At 41.0% G+C, this 3,084-nt stretch overlaps 1 protein-coding gene across 1 annotated transcript; it reads left to right on the forward strand.

Moving 5' to 3' along the window:
- The first annotated feature begins 983 nt into the window (after nucleotides 1-983).
- Nucleotides 984-2,987, forward strand: SARC_13785 (hypothetical protein). Its single transcript, XM_014292083.1, has 3 exons — nucleotides 984-1,237; nucleotides 1,471-1,648; nucleotides 2,021-2,987. The coding sequence occupies exons 1-3, from the start codon at nucleotides 1,027-1,029 to the stop codon at nucleotides 2,235-2,237; spliced, it is 606 nt and encodes a 201-aa protein (XP_014147558.1). The 5' UTR covers nucleotides 984-1,026; the 3' UTR covers nucleotides 2,238-2,987.
- Nucleotides 2,988-3,084: the final 97 nt, after the last annotated feature.

Here is a 3,084-nt window from a genome sequence, read left to right on the forward strand (position 1 = left end):
CATATATATGTATATATATAAATAACTATATATGTATATATATATATATATATATATATATCATACACACATTTACATACTATCGCATTTAATGTTTGTATGTGTATATGCTACATCGCCAACGCAGTGGAGTAGCAACGGAATTACATTTCCCCTCAGCCATTGCTCATTCTAAAAAAATTACTAGGTTTGTATGTCGATAATTTTAATAGGAATGTGGAAGTTCGAGTGTCCAAATGTTTGAGATTTTGAGCGTCACATAATACCCAGTATTTAGAGTTGATGGTACATAGCATGAATTGTATCAGAATTACCTCGGGTACAAAGATACGCAAGGGAACGTGTATAAGCTATCACGCGGGCATTCATATAGGTATCCAGACTTACCAGAGCCCGGATATTGTGGATATATTATGAGTTGTGACCTATTCATTACAGTACGTATTCCTTTTGAATATTTTAACATTAGACTTGTCGGTGACATATAACTCCTCTCGATCGATTTAGCATCAACTAAATATATTAATTAAAAATGTATATGCGTATTATTTCAGACAACTTAACACAAGCACATTGTGGCAAATTTTAATTGACTTGTACCGCATTATTGAATAGCCATGCACAGGATTGTATTGGATTTCAACTCAATTTACCGAGCCTGTGTTCGTGGATAGTCAGCTCCAGCTAATTGTCACACTTGTCAGCGTTCGTACTATCCAACCGACTGGTTCATTGCTTATGCACCAGAATCGATTACACAATAACTCACATATATCACTTAGGTGCTTGTACTTTATTGAATATAGCATACCGTATATCATATTGTTGTGTTGCTTACTGTACGGGCAAAAAATTATACCCGACACGACAATCAGCAACCAAGCATAAGCTTCATATTACAATCAAGCATAAGCCATGAATACCTAAACTAAAAGACCTAGAATAAAGCCCTGATATATGTGTTTTTGATGCCTCCAAATCCCTATAGGTGACAGCATCACCTTCTTGGATGGCTACTTGACAGTCATGCGTCGTGCTATAGCGGCGAGTGAGCACACCAAAGACCGCAATATCACACTAGTCAACAGAGGTTACAACGGCGCTACTATCCAGGACCTCATCAGAGGCGGTGACGCGTACGGTGTAATAAGTCTGCCTTATGTGGCCGGCCTTAAGATCGACAAACCGACTGTTGTGGTGATATTTGTTGGAGTCAATGACGTCTCGCTGAGCGGAGGTATGCGTATGCAAATAGATGTAAGGAATTGAAGTAGTACGATCCTTTCCGAGACTTTGATCTACTTAAATGCTAGTCACACAGAGAAATACGATGGACATGCCCTTAGTCTAAAGCAAAGCTCACCCGCAGTTTTATTTTTATTTTCTAAACAATCTGCGATGCACATGCTCGCTTTAAGTACGTAATTTTTTCCTTCCGAACGTTTGACATGGTTTACATTAACGCTGCAGACTACGCTGAGGGCCACAATTGTTCTGATGTCAATCAGTACCAGCAACTACTTCATGGCATGGTCGACACAGCGCGAGAGCTCACGGACGCATCGGTAGTCTTGTCAACTGTCTCCGTGTACGGCGAAAAGCCCATGTACGAGAATTACCACGACAAAAACATGAATGAGTTCTCAAAGTAAGTAGCGCGTAAAGCATATGGCTACATTTGTGAAGTAATCTTGATTTGCGTATCTGCTATGTCGGCTTAATTTTCATGTGCCATGTCTGGCCGGCAATCTAGTTCCGTAAATCTGATGATGGAATGTGTGACTGATGCGTGTTAAGAGGTATGAGAGCCCTAAATTGATACGAATAGCACAATTTAACCTCATCGTTGTTAAATTTGTCTCTGTTTCTCCACCCCAATGGGTAATATCTTGGATCTGTATACCATCTAGATCGCAAGGCTAACATATAGTTAGGCAAGGGCTAACATATAGTGCAAGGCTAACATATAGTTAGACTAATTTTACTCACCGAATTTCTCCATCTACCGGTCGGTATCTAGGGCTGTATACATGACCAGTATCGAGCAACAAACAGGGTTCGCAGACTTAAGGGGAGCGTACTTCCGGTACTATAAACAGTATAACTCAAAACATCCCGTAGAGGCTGGTGTTTTGACTCGATCGGATTCGGTACACCCATCACCCCAGGGACAAGTGCTGATTGCCAACGAGATGGCAAAGGCCATATGTGATGCGTTAACGTATAGAGACAAGTGATTACTGTATATTGTAGTCGCATAGAGCATATACTTCATTCCAATTTTTGTGTTCTACTTCAATGGATATCAAGGCATAGCTATATGCAGCTATATCTGGCGGCCTGCTGCTAGGAATTCACAATTGCATCGGTAACGTATTTACAATGTACGCATTAGATACCACGCGCTGGTAATTCTCGATAGAAAGCTGTGCCCGAGTACTCCAAATATCACGGCTTAACAAACACAATGTGAGATTTAGTTCCAATTCAACACTCCACCGCTTGTCATATTTACGGGAGCTGTGTGAGAGACTCGCATCCCGTGTATTTTTGGCATCGGAATTGTATTTTAATCCCGATGTTTTATGCACGTGCGCTCGATGAAGCAGTCATCTGAAATTGGGATCAACTCAGATTTTGAAGACGTATGGTTCCCGACAATTTAACCCCACATACATGGGAGACGCGCACCAGTGGGCGAACTCGGCCCAGTATGACGAAGCGAATCTCATGGACGTCTTTCCGGAGATAACGATTTTTTGAAGGGTTAAGGAATAGGTTTGTAGCCACTCGTGATACGAGCAAAGTACAGCTTTCTAAAGATAGACTTCCTCACGGTACTCGAAAATCAAAGGACATTGTAGCGTACCATAAAGATCAGCACGATTGCATTTTGCCTGAGGAGCGGAATCGCAGTAATTGAGTCATAAAGTACATGCTTGAGCCAAGAGATCAACGCAGTGCTGACCGTGGAGAAACAAAAAAACCTTGCGACCTATAAGGTAGACGTGTTGACCAACGCGCAGCAATTGTAGTTGTACAACATTATAATATACATACATACATATATATATATACACGGAA

The sequence above is a fragment of the Sphaeroforma arctica genome (assembly GCF_001186125.1).
Source record: "Sphaeroforma arctica JP610 unplaced genomic scaffold supercont1.3737, whole genome shotgun sequence".
Taxonomy (NCBI): domain Eukaryota; class Ichthyosporea; order Ichthyophonida; genus Sphaeroforma; species Sphaeroforma arctica.